At 29.6% G+C, this 15906-nt stretch overlaps 3 protein-coding genes across 4 annotated transcripts in view; 1 reads left to right on the top strand and 2 right to left on the bottom strand.

Moving 5' to 3' along the window:
- The first annotated feature begins 10 nt into the window (after nucleotides 1–10).
- Nucleotides 11–1280, top strand: LOC115885199 (complement component 1 Q subcomponent-binding protein, mitochondrial). Of its 2 annotated transcripts, none has more exons than XM_030904027.1 (5): nucleotides 11–309; nucleotides 366–516; nucleotides 571–758; nucleotides 814–902; nucleotides 969–1280. In XM_030904027.1, the coding sequence occupies exons 1-5, from the start codon at nucleotides 102–104 to the stop codon at nucleotides 1116–1118; spliced, it is 786 nt and encodes a 261-aa protein (XP_030759887.1). In that variant the 5' UTR covers nucleotides 11–101; the 3' UTR covers nucleotides 1119–1280. The 2 variants fall into 2 exon arrangements, with proteins under 2 accessions (XP_030759887.1, XP_030759886.1); XM_030904026.1 differs by having other exon boundaries at nucleotides 571–764.
- On the bottom strand, nucleotides 1263–3562 carry LOC115885198 (Golgi pH regulator). The gene is made up of 9 exons (XM_030904024.1): nucleotides 3392–3562; nucleotides 3171–3334; nucleotides 3012–3118; nucleotides 2734–2959; nucleotides 2442–2629; nucleotides 2030–2211; nucleotides 1791–1976; nucleotides 1584–1731; nucleotides 1263–1485 (listed from the first exon to the last, which is right to left on the bottom strand). Exons 1-9 carry the CDS (start codon nucleotides 3431–3433, stop codon nucleotides 1364–1366), a joined length of 1365 nt encoding a protein of 454 aa, XP_030759884.1. The 5' UTR covers nucleotides 3434–3562; the 3' UTR covers nucleotides 1263–1363.
- Nucleotides 3563–4380: 818 nt separating this feature from the next.
- The window catches only part of LOC115885210 (GTP cyclohydrolase 1-like), a 72015-nt gene continuing 60489 nt past the window's right edge, over nucleotides 4381–15906 (bottom strand). Inside the window, exons 4-5 of the mRNA XM_030904038.1 lie at nucleotides 8303–8585; nucleotides 4381–5944 (exon numbers count right to left, since the gene is read on the bottom strand). Coding sequence (XP_030759898.1) covers nucleotides 5815–5944; nucleotides 8303–8585 — 413 coding nt within the window. The 3' untranslated portion in view covers nucleotides 4381–5814. The remainder of the gene's footprint in view (nucleotides 5945–8302; nucleotides 8586–15906) is intronic.

Raw genomic sequence — 15906 nt, 5'->3', positions numbered from 1 at the left:
CTTGTCACCTGTCAGGAGTGTCAATTGTCAATTAAAAAAGTTGTGGAGCGGCAAGCCGGCGAGAAGCACGTTTTCCTCAAATATCAATTTCTCAATTCGCAATGAATTCAATCTTTAAAGTGGCTTTACGAGTCAATAATTTAAAAGGTTTTATCAATCCAGTAAGATGTGGATTACTAACCAGCAGTACGCAAAAGGTTACTACTAGGAATTTGTGGCATTTAAGTAATAAATTACAAGTCAACCCCAAAACATACAATGACTTTGGTTCATGCAATTGTGGCAACGTGAAATATGTTCATACTAAAGGTACGTACTAACCGTACACTATCTTGTGTCTGAAAATTCTTATGTTTGTTTTTTAGCTGAAAAAGAACTTGTTGAATTTCTTACTGAGGAGATTCTTGCTGAACGCAAAGCCCAGAAAGTGAAAACCATTCCCACAGAGATAGACGGATTTAAAGCAAATTTAAACGGAGCTGAAGTTACTCTGACCAAAAAGACTGATACAGAAACGTATACATTTTCATTTATATAGATCAATTTTACATTCAAAAAAGTATTTTTTAGAATTAAAATAAGTTTTAATGTAAATCACTCAGTAGATTCTGATGCGGAACCAGAAATTAATGACAGTATGGATAAACCTGAAATCGGAGAACTAAAGTCAAAACCAGCATTTAGGATTGACTTTTCACGGGCAGATACCAACATCAGTATTTTGTGCTCTTTTGTTGCTCCAAATGAACAAGATGATGGTTACAGTGAGTTTTAACACATATAAGACTACTTATTGTAAAAGTTTTCTTTTAGATGATTCATTTGGTATAGATGAAGTTAGTATTTATAATGGCGAATGGAATGAAAATGTGTATTCAGTGTCGGGAGAAGTTCTAGATACGGTAAATATATTATTTTTAAAATTAAAGAACTAAGAAATAAAATTTAAAGTAATCTTATTATTTTAGTATTTATATGATCTGCTTTTGAATTATTTGGAGGAAAAAGGAATCAGTAATGAATTTGTAGAGAAGCTTTCAAATTATAGCACAGCTTACGAACATTCAGCTTACATAGGTTTATTAGAGGGTTTATCTAAGTTTATTGCTGGAAAGTAAAGTAGAATTAGTTTTTATTAATAGGATATCAATATGTTTTAAAAAGCTTTATTATAATATTTAATTCTTAAGTTGTTCCATGTTTGTTGTTATTATTTTTGGACATCTCATTCCTGTTGTATTTTTTTTTTGTAAAAGGAAATAAATTTAATTAATTAAAACTAAAATTATTTTATTCTTCATATAAAATAAATAGTCATAATTAGGTATATTTATAAATAAACAATAAAATTTAGTAATAAAAATTATATCATATTATCTTTAACAGGTGGCTTATGTGCTAAATATAAAGTCACTATGCTTCCTAAAGCACTCACTAGGAAAATTACATCAAACCATCTATGATAGAAGTTGAATTGTAAAGCACCTACAAACATATTAATCCGTTTCAGTAAGAGTTAAATATTATATTGTTAAAAAATCTTGACTAAGCAGTTCTTTGTATCCCAAATCTAGTCTGCTTACCTAAAACTTGTGTAATTATAATTCTGTATTGTACTGGCATATTCATTCTCAAAAGTAGTACAGATGAGACAAAATACATTCCCATTATTTGTGCCAATACTAAAACTATAATATTGGAGCTCTTACTAGAAGACATTCTATTGAAAAACTAAAAAAAAAAAAATTGGAAAATGGACATTTTTATATTAAAAAAAATTCAATATTTACTTTTGTTAACGTGAGTAATAATCCTCTTATAGATGTAACAACAATACATCCAACGAGATAAAAAGAAATTTGCTGAGACCAAAAATTCACATCAAAATCAAAACCCATCCAATGAACTGCAATTTCGATTCCTCTAGTTACAGGATCTTTTTTACCAACCCTGTCAAATACAATATTTATTGTACACTAAAAATAATACATTAAACAAATTTGCTATAATAGTTGAAGTGAGAACATACAATAAATATTTTCCAGAGACAGTATCCAGAAAAAATATATCCCAGAAAATTGAAATATATGCCTTTCCAAGTTTTTGACCATTCAATTCTTTCCAACATATTACGATTTTCGTGAGCCTCTAGGAAAAGTTGCCTACTAACTTCTTCTAAACCATCAATCTCTAATTTTAATTGATTTATATCTAAAATTTAGAAAAAAAATATTTACCAAGAAAGAACAACCACTAACAAAATCTATTGTTTCTTCAATTTCTATTTTTAATAGGTAATTAATTATAAACAGTGATGGACAAACACCTGGTATATTGAATTTAGGATTGTGGACATGTCCATTTATTTACATGTTCATGTAACTAACTGATATCCCAATAATCTTTGTATTAATATAAGATTAAAATACTGAAATATTTACTCTCATTCTCCCTTGTTCCAGTTACAGAATACAGCATTCCCCACAATCCTTTTTTACTAGCCGAATTAACTTTTTCTTGTGAATATTGTTTTTTTATTATGGCTATTCTCTTCTTCCTAATCACTATCATATCCATTGTTTGTATCAGTCTTTTTTCAATATTCAAAACATCAGCTTCAGACACATCTCTAAAAATAATATGGTACATTTAATTTTGAAATTAGTATTTGGAAAAGTTCTTTAACTAATCTGATTATATAAATATTCATATTCAAGCATTAGATTTGATTACCTCATAAAGTATTTCATAGATGAGTAGGGATAATTCACAGCACCAAAACCAGACAATAATGCCATAACTGTTACACCTATAACACCAATTCTAGAAACCAATGATTCTATGCTAAAAAAGTTTTGATTTGGATGATTTATAGGGAAAGGATCACCAATTTTCCAAAAGATAGCTAGGAAAATCAACCATGTAAGCAGTGTAAGATGTTTTATGTAATCAGGCCTTACTAAAATACATAATTCAATTACTTTATTCAGTTTTTATCTTTGCTGTATTACCATATCTAATATTGCTGATACAATAGTATCCAATATAAAAAGGATTCAGTACTATCACAACAAATAGTAATAAATAAAGCATCAAGTACCAATAAAAGTATCTAGAACTATTATAATATATCATATTACAGTGTAAATTAAAAATAAACATATTTTTACCTAGAATCGAGGAAATCTAAAATTTCAAATATAATAAGCTCAAACATTGTACAGGACAATGTAAGAGTAATACTAAAAATAAGTTGAACCATTACATGACGCACTTCATAATCTTTAAACAATTTTTTCATGAAAAATATCCATGCCCCAACGAAGAAAAGAACCTAAAACAGATTCATTAAAACAAATTTTTGTTTAAAATATTTGAACAATTTAATTACTTGTGAAGAAAAAACCACTGTACTGTCGAACAAGAAAGTCATTGTTAAAATTTGTTGTTTTCATTACTTTCATCAATATTTTTATTAAATAATTTCTAAAATATAGCCAGATCTGTTTACAATTTACGATAATTTTTCAAAAATTAATTTGAGGTTAGAATACACGTCAATCAAAACGGATGTCAAAACGTCACTGGCATTTAGTAGTGTCTGGTAGTGTTTATGGAGTTGCCTATACCATATTTAAACATAAAAATACGAGGGTAGTCTGGGAAGTTTTTCAACCTCAAAACTCAGAACCGTATTTTTTTAGAAAATTCACTTCTCCTAACGATGCTCTCATCTTATCCACCCGTCGAAATAGTAGTTGATCTAATAAGATTTCTGATTTGTTTAGGTATAATGTCTCTCAAAAATAACTATTTAAATACTCCTTTTTGACTGTTTGCTTTTATATTTTTTTACTTTCTATAGTTGGGAGATAAATTTAATTTTAAATAAGGTGACTTTAAACAGAAACATAAAACGGATACATATTTTGTTTGAAAAAATAAGAGAATTTTTTAAATATATATATTTATTTAAAATAATATAACTACATCATAGATTGTCTTTAAGAAACTAAAAATAATTACACATTATATAAATTTGGCAGATCAAAATATGTCCAAATAATTTCGCTATATATTTGATATCAATTAAACTTTTAGTTACATAATCGAGGGCGCTATTTTTAAATTCATTGTTGCCAACCATGGACATATTTGGCCCCGGGCTGGGGATTCAGGTGGTAGCTCTGCTGTAGAAAATGTCAAGTTGCCACACGTTTACTAGCAGACCTTGCAGTCGAACATTGTTCTTTTTAGAACCTCTTTTAGTGCGAAGTGTACAAGATAGCTAGAATATTTTGAAAGGGAAAGCGGTAGTAATGGCCCTTTATGTCCCTTAAGTGCTGTCAAGAAGGTGAGTTTTGTTGTAAATAATAACTGTTCATATATTTATAATTAATTTATTTTTGTTTCCTAAAATATTTTGATTAAAAGAAAATATGTAAAAGTGGGCAACACTGTGCCGATCACGTGACTAAAAGTTTATTTAATACGAACTATATGTCTAACTGAACTTATCTAGGCAACACATAGTTTTTCGTCATATTTCTTACAAAGTAAAACAACCCTCCGTAAAATTTTCAAACCTAATAAATATATTTAGTACCTTTTGTATACATATTTGAAATATTTTTATTGTTTTTATATATATCACAGCATAACATATACACAACATTTAATATACATAGATATTTTTTAAATATATATTTATCTATTAATAATTTCATGGTCCTTTATTTTCGTTATGAATATATTATTGATAACAAAAATTGTCTAATTATAAATAATAAATTATATTAAATTATCTAACCGACACTACGTACCTACTAACTGATTAAACTTATAATTACCTACTAATAGTTCCAATGTGTTAGAAAATAAAAAAGCATTTAAAATTATATCCACAACCTTCTTGATGCATTGTTTGTCAGGATTAAAATATAAAATTAAGAAATTATAAATTAATACATTTCTACCTATTATAGATGCATTGTATAACAGTGTTATGATATAAATGTCTTTAGGTAAATAAATAATTTACATGTAAAATACCTTCTTATACTACTTAAGTTTAATAATAAGTAACTATAATATATCTCTAAAGACAATTATTTGTAAACTGTATGTAATTACTCAATTTTTTATAGTATATCCTAGCTATAACTATTTCCGTTAATTGGCAGTATAATAGAAGAACGAAATATTAAAACAATAACAATTTTTTACACAAATAATAGTATGCTGTAAACCTTGATTTAGATATTCACTGGCAAGAACTGTATTATAAAATAGAACAAATTACGGTATCAGAGAAAAAAATCAATTTCAAGGTTTAGAATGTTTATAGAAAATAATAATTAATATTTACTTATTATATAGAAGCTTATTCTAAGAAGATCTGATTGACGAACAATTCTAAAATATGGAAAATTTTATTTATAAAACGCAAAAGTATTAATTAATGATTTTTAAATCATATTAACATAATATATATATGTCTATATATTAATATTTTATTAAAACATTGGAGCTGCATTTAAATAACGGTATTTCATACTATAATATATTATGCACTCGTATTTAGTTGGATTTATCACTAAACCATTTGAAATGTATGCTTATTATTTATAAATTTGCGTTCATTATATGTTTTTATCTAATTAATGCTTATTTAGAAACATAATACACTGTGTTAAAAGAAAAAGGATTGAAAAAAAAAGAGTGTAGCTGTATCGTCAATCAGAACTCTGACATAAAAATACAAGTTCGAGGCATTTTTAGTTTTTATTAAATATATTATATTCTTGTTCCTCTTCAGTTTCCAAGGGCCAGTTTTAAAAACTCCTCTCTAGTTCTTTGATCGTCTCTAAATACACCCAACATGGTCGAAGTTACTGTCTTGCTATTGATCTTTTGCACTCCTCGCATTACCATACACATATGCCTGAATTACAAAAAGAAATTAAATTATAAATCAATAAATTAATGATTGATAATTTGATTGATAACTGAAAAAAACTTGTTGGAGTTGTAAGGTTTTACATGGCGATACAGGTAAAAAGACAAGTCAAGAAAACCTTATAACTTCACTTTTTTTAATGGAACGAAACTGATAAAATGTCCTTTCCTATTTCAAATTCATATGGTTTGTCTTTATTTGCGCGAATTGTTTTTTGAATTATTTTGGTTTAACGAATGCAACCGTTACCAGATGAAATGCTTATTCTACTTTGGAGAGTGTACTCTCTCTTTTGTGTCAGGGGAAATCAGAAAGATCCTTTGCTTCCTATTTCAAATAAAACGTATCAAAATGGACTAGGGGACAAATAATGTGAAACTGATGTTTTGGTAAATAAAATAATTTTAAGCTCTAAAGCTTCATTCAGAACCTCGCAATTAGTGGTTTCAATTATACTTTATACTTTTTAGTGTACGATCATTCACAATGTGTAAAAACACAATTAAAACTAACAGAATATATTAGCAAAAGCTTTCAGTAGTCAGTTGTCTCCATAGAGAAAGCCTAATTATTTTTCATCTAAAAATTGCATTGCATTGATTTTTCTGCAATTTTTTATAAATAACTGGAAAATCTTGCGTTTTATCGCGAAACTCATATAAAGCAAAAATGAAGCTTTTGGAATAACGAATCGATTCATTTTGTGTTGTTTACCATCATAGGTGTAGTGGTAGCCGAGTATCACCCTGTAAACTTGATTCTTTAATTTTGGAAAACTAAATTGCAACCTTTTACAGTAAAATAATGGCGAAAGAACACATTTTTCGAAGAAAATGAATATGACCGTTTTTAAAGTGCATGAAAAGACCTTTTAAATGTCTTTTTTTAAAGGTCTTTTCAAGTTCGTAGCTTAAAAACTGGCGGAGTTATGATAAAAATAAAATGGTCACCTCATTTTTTCGGAAAAGAATTAACAACAAAATCTATAACTAAAATCATAAAAATAAAAAAACTATCAATTTGTAGGAAATTACACGAGCTATAAATTAACCTCTATAGTTGAACAGTCTTGAACTCTTCATTTTCACGAGATTTTTGGGTTTTAAGGGCTCAAAGAAGGTGGTCCTTAAATGCAAGTCAAACTAAAAAACGTAATATCTACGATATAAAGAGATCTACAGAAAAATTAAAAGGGAGCAAAAATATTGCAAAAAAAAGACCTTCAATTTTCCTCTGTAGCATTTTTTAATTATCTTGCTTAGTTTTTGAGATATGTCAAAAAAATTAAAATTTTTTGAAAAACAAAAAATTATTTTTTTTCATTATTTTCAACCTATTTCCAAATTTAGGCATTCTAAACCGCTCGAACTTGTAGAGTCAATTGCTAGTACCTAAATATAGCCAAATGTACATGTATTACGCTTAGTTTTTATTTTTATGATTTTAGTAATAGATTTTGTTGTAAATTTTTTTCCGAAATAATGAGGTGGCCATATTATTTTTATCATAACTCCGCAGGTTTTTAAGCTACGAACTTTTTTGCAGAAAGCATTTAAAGGTCTTTTTTTTAAGCACTTTAAAACGGTCATATTTATTTTCTCCGAAAAATGTGTTCTTTCGCCATTATTTTACGGTAATAAGTTGCAATTTAGTTTTCAAAAAAATAAAAATCAAGTTTACATAATGATAACTCGGCTATTATTACACCTACGGTAATAAACAAAAAATGGATGGCTTAGTTTTCCAAAAGCTTCATTTATTTTTGCTTTATGAGTTTTGCGATAAAACGCAAGGTTTTGAGTTACCTATTTATATGCAGTTGGCAAAAAATATGCAACATTTTCAACCTTAAATAACTAGGAAAATATTAATTTTCTGAAAAAATGTTATAGAACATTTTTTGCTTAGAATTCATCCCTTTATTGATTTTTGTATTTAAAATGGGTGACTTATTTTTCACCCCCGAGAAGGTGTGGTACTCACCCCCAGAGTGAAAGCACACATCGCTACTATGTAACTTTTGTTTCTTACATATATCTCTATTGACTGTTACAATTTCACGTCAATCAATATTCAAAATTCGGACACTAAAACTGTGCTAAAACCCTCGCTTATTGGCCTGTTGGTACGTTTAAAGTTTATTACTAAGTACCTCCAATCTCCAATAGATAACCCTGTCGATATCGCACTAAATATCTTTGAAAACTCTCTTTTAATATCAAAAATAAGATTTGCCTAGCAAGAGATAATTAAATATCTGAAAAATATTTTTATTCGTAATTGCCACTTACTTATTTACACTCGGTATATTATCTATTAATACATATTTAGAGCACCACTTACGTTCCCTCTATAATCACGGCTACACCATTAGGCTGAACCGCCTTTAAAACTGCCACAGCAATCTGTTTGGTGAGTCTTTCTTGCACTTGAAGTCGCCTGGAAAAGATTTCCACGATCCTAGCCAATTTACTTAGACCTAGCACTTTACCGGAGGGTAAATATCCGATAGAGACTTTTCCGTAGAACGGCACTAAGTGATGCTCGCACATGGAGAACATCTCGATATCTTTCACTACCACCATCTCGTCGTGGTCTTCGTCAAAAATTGCATCATTTAAGACCTCTGAAATAGAGAAATATTAATCAATAAAAAGGGCTTACTTCTTATTCCAATAATTTACAGAGTGTTCAGTTATTAATGAGTAAATCGAGTAGGAACTGTCTTGAAATGCGTAGAGTGCGTAGAGTTCTCATTGTACTGTACGTCTACTGGAGCTGTGTCTATGAAATGAATTTCAAGAATGCAGACAGAATTTTGGAGCACGATCAATTTACTACAAACACATTTAAATAAACAGCAATATATTTTATAGATCGCTACCTATATACAAGGTGTTTCAAAAAACATGTGCCATGTCTCACGTAAAAATAAGATTTATTTTTCATATCAACATAGGTCCGATTCTGCTTTGTTTTGTAGGTACATGGTGTTAAAGTTTTAATATTTTTTCGATTTATTATAATTTTCTTCTAAGTACCTTTAGAGTTTCGAATGAAATTTTGAAAATAAAATTTACTATAAATGCGAAATATTTTAAAGCTAAAAAGTGTCAACATATTTACCAGGGACGTGATATGGGTTATCACTGAATACTTTTACGCGTATACGCCACTGACTTTTTTTTCTCTTGTTAGCGAAATAGTGTAAGTAGTTTAATGCCGATTAAAAGTTGTCCCTTGATATTTTGCCGATTTCAGCCTCCTTGATGAGATAACGCAATTTTATTAATATGCCTTGATCCCAAGTCTAATCGCAACCTTAAAAAATTAATATCATTAACTTGCGAAAGTTTTAAATAAGTACTCATGGATTCCTCATCAAAAATATGAAAAAAAGTTTCTATAATCATGGGTATGGAAATGCATAGTTTTAGAATTACAGGATGTTAAAACTTTTTATAATTAGGTTTTTTGTAATTATTTTAAATACCAATATTTTTTTAATTGAAATTGCTGTAGGTTCGATTAATAATAACTAATAGTATCAATATTTAATAATAAATTAGGTAAAATATATAATTTATTAATTTTATTTTTATTTTGGTTTTATTGTGATTAGTAAAATTGTGTTTATCTCATCAAGGAGGCCGAATTCGAGAAAATATCAAGAGATAACTTTTAATTGGCATTAAACGGCCTACACAATTTTGATATCAAAAAGAAAAAGTCAGTGGCGCACATTTTTTTGAAAAATATTTCAGTAATAACCCATATACACGTCCCTGATAAATTTATCGATACTTTTTTAGCATTAAAATATTATTAGCACTAACAGTAATTTTTACCCCCAAAATTTCATTCGAAACGCTAAAAGTACTTGAAAGAAAATTATAATAAATCGAAAGATTATTAAAATGTTAACATCCTGTAGCTACAAACAAAGCAGAATCGAGCCTACGTTGATATGAAAAATAAATCTTATTTTTACGCGAGGAATCTCCCCACGAGAGATAGCACCTGTTTTTGAAACACCCTGTATACGCGGCAGAGAGTCCACGTGGACTTGACGAGTATGTCACCGCAATACACACTCATTACATTGGCTACTTGCAAATTTGTCGAATTTTTATTGACGGGACGCATCCTCTAGTTCTGTACGAGAAAGATCGATTAAAAACGGTAGTAGCACAGATTTTAGTAGACCGAGCTTGGAGAACAATGCAGTCGTTATCGGTAAAATAGTTGCGAGATTTTATTAATTTTTTATTGTTTTTCTTCTTAATTTTTGTAAATTAAAAACGTTGAAAAGAATTTAAACTGATTTGGTATATTTGAAATTTTTATATAAGTAAGTAATGTTATTTAAAATATTTATATCATGCCCATGAATTGCAAAAAGAAAAATAATGTTTTTACTAAGTGGGTACCACATACTTGCTATTTCGAGTCAAATTTTCGTTATGCTCACCAGCCATAGACACTCTAGATTGAATTTAAAGTTCTATTTTCTTTAAGCGATGTCTCAAAGTTAAAACATGAGATATCATTCTATTTAGAATGTCATTTTCTATCGAATAAAGTAAAAAAAATATTTAAAAAATCAACAGCTGCAGTCATTTCCGGTAAAACAGGAAGTGACCGAAAATAATTGAATACGTCCATGAATCCTGATTTATGTCATATACTAACCTACAAACTCTCGTTTTTTTGTGTTTGAAAAAATACACTCGCTATTCACATAAAATAACAACGCCCTGTAAAGACCCTTTCAATAAATTGACCTGAATAATTCCGTAACTAGTAGATAATGCTAATGGTTTTTCGTGCAAAGATTTCGAACTTGTTGCCTTAACAATCTCGCCAAGATAAATTCACCCTTAATGGCCCTGGGTTAAAGTGGGTCACCGTTACCAACCACAAAGCCAACTCGCTTTTGAGCCTATCCAGCGGAAAAGCCATCTCTTGGATTCCGGCGGTCGGAAAATTACTTTTACCGTCGCCGGAAGCATGGAAATTCGAGGAAATTGCCCAAATGCGCTTATCTTGTCTTATAGTTGCATGCGCCTTTGAGTGTTTTATCATCTCTAATTGGCTGATCTTTCTTGTATTTTAATAGTTCTTATTTTTTCGTATACTGAAAAAAAATTTTAAATCCCTTATTTTTATTTATAATATTTATGCTTCTTATTTACTTTCAGAATGAAGTATCACATCAATGGTTTGAAGTAAATACAGAATTCAAGTAAATAAATATCTGTTGCTTTGATAATGGCGAGAAAAATATTTGAGAGTTTAAGAAATTTAGTTGCATCTTTCTGATGTATTTATTTTGATTAAAGTGAAATTTATATAGGACAAATAATGAGTTGTTCTATTGAATTTCAATTTTTTAACTAAAATAACGTATTATTTAGCCTACAAAAATAATCCGTACCAATACTTGTTCACAAAGACTCTAGAAAACTAGTTCACAAATAGCTTGAATTGTCTGCTTTAATATAAAATATTTTAGTTTCTAATACGAAATGGTGTAGTTGGTTTTAATATGGTTTTTTAAAATTATTTTGCAAAAAATTATGTCAGGCCAAATCTTCTGGTGTATGTGGAGCTAATTATCTATAAAAACTGCTATAAAAGATTTATTAGTCTTTTGATAAAACACGCTTTTAGATGTATCAAAAATTTGTTTTAAATGTTTTAAGAAACTCTTGAAAAAGGCCTAATTTTGTCTCAAATGAGAATATTTAATCTAATCAAGTCCGCAGACCAAAATACGAGAGTTTAGTCCGTGAAAGGCCATGTCCGCAGGCCAAATCAGCAGGTCGCATCTTCTGGTGTATGGGGGGCTAATAAGCTACATAACACGAAGCAAAATATTCCATTTATCGCCAAAAATATCGAGGAATTGTTCATTAATATAACATTAGGTCAGACAAATGCAAAATACAAATTTTAAGAGAAATAAATGAAGAACTTGCTATAAATTCCCTCTGTAAAGGGTTAAAAAATAACGAACTTTGAACTATCAAAAAGGTGTATTCGAGCAGTATTTAATTTGCGTTATAGGGATAGTTGTAGAAATATATTTGGAAATAATAATATTTTGACAATTCCCAGTTTGTATAGGCCTCTGTATAGGCATATTATGGATTCTTTTATGTTTGTACATTCAAATAGAAATATGTTGATACTATTGATAATGATGACACAAGGCCAGTGGCGGACTAAGCCGGTCGGGGGCCCGGGGCGGCGAAGCTAAATGTGGCCCCCGGTCTGTTCAGATAACGATATACTTCTAATGCACATTTTGTAAAAAATCAATGACGTACGTATAATGGTTGACAAAATTCAGGTATTTATACAGGTTGTCCCAGGCTGAGCCTGCATAGAAGTTTCTAGAGAACTACAATATCTATATCCGAGATTTTTTGCATATCATTGTTTCAAATGAGATCTATCGATTAAAAATATTTTCAATATGGCGACACTTCCGGAAATACCGGGAGTTGACAGCAACTTTCTTATTTTAAATGGGTGCCCCCATTTTTTATTACATACTTAAATTTTATGAATTTTGATATTAAACACTGTATACTTAACGTTAACCGTTTTTGAGAAAAAAATATAATTTTATAATTTTTGGAGGAAAAAAACTGCTTGTCAAAAATATGTATATAGCCTAAACGTCAAATTTGGTGATTGCCGCAGCAACTGTACCATAAAGAGAAGACATGTGGCTATCTATTTCAAAAAATAAATTGTCCGAATGTCATATAATAATGCTCGCAGCTGTCATGGAATTGAGCGATTAAAAAATTATCGTAAATTATTTCTTTCAAATGAAAATCCACTTTTTTTATTTCACTAGTGAAAAGGTTTTCCAATTCGTTAGTTTTTGAGTATACATGTTCCTGTACCTAAAATATATCGTTTTTAAGTTATTTAAGATTTAGTTTTAAAGCGTATATTTTTCTTGATTTTAACCAGTAGCCTATGACAGTATATTATCGATAATCATTTCCAAGCCAACTATGCGCTGTTTTTTTTTCGATCATACGGTATATTATTAAAATATCAACTATTAGATATCACAGGATATCACTAAAGAGCGAAAATACGAGATATATTTATATAAATACACTTTTTAAACTTTTAAGCAGCAGTATTTATAATATAGGAAATTCAAATAATTCGTTTTCTGACAGATGGATAAATTGTCTGACTGTTTGACACTTATGTCAAAGAAAGCTAGATAAAATCAAGAAAAATATACGTTTTCAAACTAAATCTTAAATAACTTTAAAACGATTTATTTTAGGTATAGGAATATGTATAGTTAAAACGTAACGAATTGAAAAACCTTTAGACTAGTGAAATAAAAAAAAAGTGGGTTTCCATTTGAAAAAAAATATTTATGATAATTTTTTAATCGCTCAATTCCAAGACAGCTACCGCCTTTATTATATGACATTTGAACAATTTAATTTTTGATTTAGATAGTTACGTCTTTTCTTTATGTCACAGTGGCTGTGATAATGACTAAATTTAACTTAATTTTGACAGGTAGTTTTTTTCGTCCAAAAATTTTAAATATTTTTTTCTAACAATGTTTAACATCAATATTCATAGAATTTTACAGAGAATTTAAGTATGTAATAAAAAATGGGGGCACCCATTTAAAATAAGAAAGTTGCTGTCAACTTCAGGTATTTCCGGAGGTGTCGCCATGTTGAAAATATTTTTAATCGATAGATCTTGTTGTAAAACAATGATGTGCAAAAAACCTTCGATCTAGATATTGTGGTTCTCTAGAAACTTCTAATGCACGCTCAGCCTGGGACACCCTGTATACTGTAATAATTATAATAAAAATGGATATAGATTTAAATATGTTACCTACTCATCAGCAGTGCCGTCTTGACGTAGGAACCTGATGGGCCCTGGCCCCCGGAGTATTAAGAGCCCCAGTTCTAAAAAGGCCTCAAAAACGATAACATCAATTTTTTAAAACTTATAATAATATTTTTAAATCGAAAAACGAATGCAATTTGATATAATAAAACAAGTAAGTGCAAAAGTAAAGTGTTTTGGTGTATTGTGGTGAATTAGTGTTTTATTTTGCTCTTGTAACACCAAAGGTTCCAACCACAACTGTAATAAATTAGAGGTATTAAATTATTGAACATAATTTTGCTAACGAGCCATATACTACCATTCATGGGCCATGCAGTATTAGATCGGGAAATCTCCGAGCGAATGTTCGCATGTATTTAATGGCAACTTATGATGACAAAGTGATCGAAATACCGGTTCCACAAATGAGCCGCATTACTTTCGCGACCGTTCTAGGATTTTGTAAGTCCTCCAAGATCCGAGGGGCCCCTTCGCTGTCTCAGACCCGTGGCCCCCGTTATACTAAAGACGGCACTGCTCATCATCGGTAAAGAAGCTAGAATACAAATTATGCTGTGCATTGGTTGTAATTTAAAATGTTTATTCAGTAAAAATAAATAATGAAACTATTGAAAAATAACTTAAAACAATAAAAAAATAAATAAATTCAGTCTCAAAATATATAAAAAAAATAATAATTATTCGATATTTTAAACAAAGAAAATTACCCTTTGATTTAATTCTTAAATAGAAAATGCCATTGACAATTACTGGGGCTTGATAATTGATAATTAAATAAATATCTGCTTCCATTTATAGTTTGCGTATACGTATGGTTTGCATACTCCATCTACAAACTGCTTCATAACTACTGAACACATATTGGCCTTGTTTGTCAGTTGAATAAAAAATTACTTATTAAGATTCGGAGGCCCCCTAAAAGACGGGGACCGGGGCGGACTGCCCCTTACGCCCCCCCCCCCCTAGGCCCGCCTCTGCACAAGGCGCATAACAATACACTTATTATAACCCTCATTATCAAGAAAGATGCAACTTCTGAATCCTTCCTTAACCGAAAGATGCCACTTCTCCTATATATTAAGATAAATGTTCAATCTTCTATTGTAAACATATTTAATTGTTTTCCCATCACTGTAGACAAATACCAAAGAAAGAAGTCAAGAAATTAAAAAAAAAAGTTTTTAATGCTCAAGGACTATTATACCCTCGATGAATTTTTCAGTGATCCTGGAAAAAACATGTATATAGTCTTCGTTTGCCACTCTGTAAATCGAGAATTGTGTATTTATATTTCTTTATAAACTTATTGTTAGTTTTTTGTAAGTTTTTTTGTATCTGTCAATGTTCCATACCTTAGGGCTATTGTATTTTCTAAATGGATTAAATAAAAAATTATCTATAGTTCATATCAAATAAACTTTTAGTCGCGTGATTAAGCTTGGCCGGTATACAGCGTTGCCCACTTTTACATATTTTTTTTAATCAAAATATTTTAGAAAATAAAAATAAATTAATTATAAATAGGTATATAAACAGTTATTATTTACATTAACAAAACTCACCTTCTTAATAGCACTTAAAATACATAAGGGGCCATTACTACCGCTCAAAATATTCTAATAAAGTTGCGATGAGTTTTTTACGGCTATTAAGCTATCGTATACATTTACTTACGCACTAAAAGCACAAATTACCTTTAACAGATGCGAAAGAACAACTAATTACGCGTTCAAGTTTCTGTGACCTTCAGAAAGAGTTCATAGACAATCCGCATCAATGTATAGTTTGGGTGAAAATAATCTGCACCAATATGTTATCGAGGCATACAAAAAGGTCCACAGACTTCGAGACATACAAAAAATCAAGTCCATTTAGCGTGTGTCGCAATTTTCACACCTTAAAAAATTAGTTTTTTATAGCTATAGCTACTGCAGCGACTATGAAAAAAGCTGTGTGATTTTCATAGAAAATAAGGGCACCTGTAATTCATTTGAGAATGTTATAAATCGCTAAAAGAGGTTTCAAATCTC

Source organism: Sitophilus oryzae, unplaced genomic scaffold (assembly GCF_002938485.1).
Source record: "Sitophilus oryzae breed Bouriz unplaced genomic scaffold, Soryzae_2.0 scaffold_377_pilon_pilon, whole genome shotgun sequence".
NCBI lineage: Eukaryota > Metazoa > Arthropoda > Insecta > Coleoptera > Curculionidae > Sitophilus > Sitophilus oryzae.
This window is presented reverse-complemented; position numbering and strand designations above follow the sequence as displayed.